At 33.8% G+C, this 2,212-nt stretch overlaps 1 protein-coding gene across 1 annotated transcript; it reads right to left on the bottom strand.

Moving 5' to 3' along the window:
• Window positions 1–1,070: 1,070 nt before the first annotated feature.
• On the bottom strand, window positions 1,071–1,995 carry LOC108485680 (protein OXIDATIVE STRESS 3-like). The gene is made up of 2 exons (XM_017789534.2): window positions 1,590–1,995; window positions 1,071–1,491 (listed from the first exon to the last, which is right to left on the bottom strand). Exons 1-2 carry the CDS (start codon window positions 1,850–1,852, stop codon window positions 1,218–1,220), a joined length of 537 nt encoding a protein of 178 aa, XP_017645023.1. The 5' UTR covers window positions 1,853–1,995; the 3' UTR covers window positions 1,071–1,217.
• Between the last annotated feature and the right edge of the window lie 217 nt (window positions 1,996–2,212).

The raw sequence follows: 2,212 nt of genomic DNA, 5'->3' as shown, positions 1-2,212 counted from the left end.
AAAAATTTATTTAAGTCACGAGATTATTAAAATTGTTATTATATGACATTTTTCGTTTATACCATGCACTAATCAAAAGCTTTCTTTCTTTTTTTTTCACAGTTTAGTTCTTTTTCATAAAATAACTTTAAATATCACGCATCTGCAAATTAAAATCCAAATAAATTATATCTCTAACATTGATTGTCAGGTTAACTTGGATATGAGGAATGTTCTACTTATCAATAAATACTGATCCATTATATCGATTATTAAATCATCGCTTGAAATTCATTAGCGAAACTTTTAAAATACACTTAATAATTTAGTTATTTTGCTAAAAAATTTGAAAAATTTAACCATTTAAATAAATTTTTTTTTGAATAAATGGATTAAAATTTTGTAATTTTTAAAATTAAAGGAGGAAAAGAAAACTTTATTCAGCTACAATTTACCCTTAAGAGTAACTCTTTATCGTCAAAGAAACAAAGGTTTAATCATTCAAAATCAGTTGCAGAACAAACTATCCAACTCAAACTCAAGAATCGAGAAAACGAGCCACTGAGAGAAAACTATTCATCAGGGCCCCAAAACACAGAGTCTATTACTCCGAACACAAAAACCCCTCAAGCCGGGAATTGTAAGACAACCGGCGGGGAGGGACAGGGAGCATCCAAAACGAAAGAAAGAGAAAAAAGGGGGAGGGGAGAGAAGAAGCGTGGGTGGGATTGGAGAACCTGGGAAAGGAAGAGCGGCGCCGGCAATGACAAGAGGAAAGGGGGAAAAGGAAGGAGAAGGAAGAAGGAACCAAAAGGTGAAATGCTAGAAACAAAAAATAAGTGGGTGAAAAGCAAGGCTTATGATCCATGATTGAAGTTTACAGTTTCTTGTTAAAATAAAATTTGGTTGTTCACACTTGATTATTACCTGCTCTGACAAGAGGGCAGAACAATGTAGCTCACAAGACAATGTTTTTGCAATAACATATCCTATTTCAGAATCAAGAAAAATTCATTGGGAGAGCCAAATTTTTTGGTATAAACCATCGTATTTGTACTTGGATGCCATGAAAAAATGCACACGCATATGGATTTAAACCTTCAAAACCCCTTGAGGAACAAGGGTTATAAATTCATTTAAATCCTCTGTAAATCTACAACTAGAATTATAACCCCAAAAAAAACAAATACAGCTATACATTCAAACCCCATCTCTCTTTGCTGCATTGCACAATCAACTCAATCCCTATTCACTACACTACTACTACTCTTACCTAGAGAAGACATGAAACAACCTCGACTGGAACAACCCTTCTTTGATATGGTAGCCTTAGGGCTATATGACTTGTTTTTATGACCACCAAGTCCCCATCCATAGCTCTTACATGATTTCATCTTGGATCTAATATTTAAAGGACCCAACACTTTCTCTGGAAGGTCTTCTATGCTCCTCACGCTTGCTAAAGATGTGAATGATTGAGACTTCCCTTCATAATATTTAGAAAGCCCTCTCCTGCAATTCCATTTATTTATATATATATTGATCAAACCATTCATCACAACCTACTACTTAATCTCCTAAACACTTGTAGTTTTGTTGAAATTGTTTACCTGATAGGTAATTGAGCCATGAGGTCGGATAATTCATAAAGAGGTCCATTAGATGATGATGATGATGATGATGATGTTGCAGAAGATGCATCCTCAACCATGTCTGATGAAGAAGATATTGAATAAATGGAGTTATCTGAGTTTTCTCCAAGGGAGGATTCACTGGATATTAAATCACACGTTTCATCATTATGATTCCCTCTCCCCATCATCATCAAGTTGCCGCACCATGCTTCATTGCAATCCATTTTCTTCAGATTCATAGCTGGAACAATAACAATAACAAGAGCAAGATCTGATTTCTGAAAACCCTATGTGCAATTTGGTCTTCTAGGAGGGAGCATACAAATCCATATATATATATATAAAGCTATTGTTAGCTGATAATAATATGTGGTGGTATTTAAACATATAGAATAAGCTTGACCAGTTTATTTATTATTTTAGATAATAATTTCTTTTTGGTTTCTTGTATTCCTTTATTCCAAGATTTGTCATTATCATTTTCACCAAAAGAAGAAAAAGATTTGTCATTATCATCTCCTAATGGTCTAAATTTAATATGGCTTTCCCATTGTACTAGGACATTTGGATAAGATCTAAATTGAAGGCATCCATATCCT

This window comes from Gossypium arboreum, chromosome 6, assembly GCF_025698485.1.
Source record: "Gossypium arboreum isolate Shixiya-1 chromosome 6, ASM2569848v2, whole genome shotgun sequence".
NCBI lineage: Eukaryota > Viridiplantae > Streptophyta > Magnoliopsida > Malvales > Malvaceae > Gossypium > Gossypium arboreum.
The sequence above is the reverse complement of the archived record's forward strand: the minus strand, read 5'-3'. Positions and strand labels throughout refer to the sequence as shown.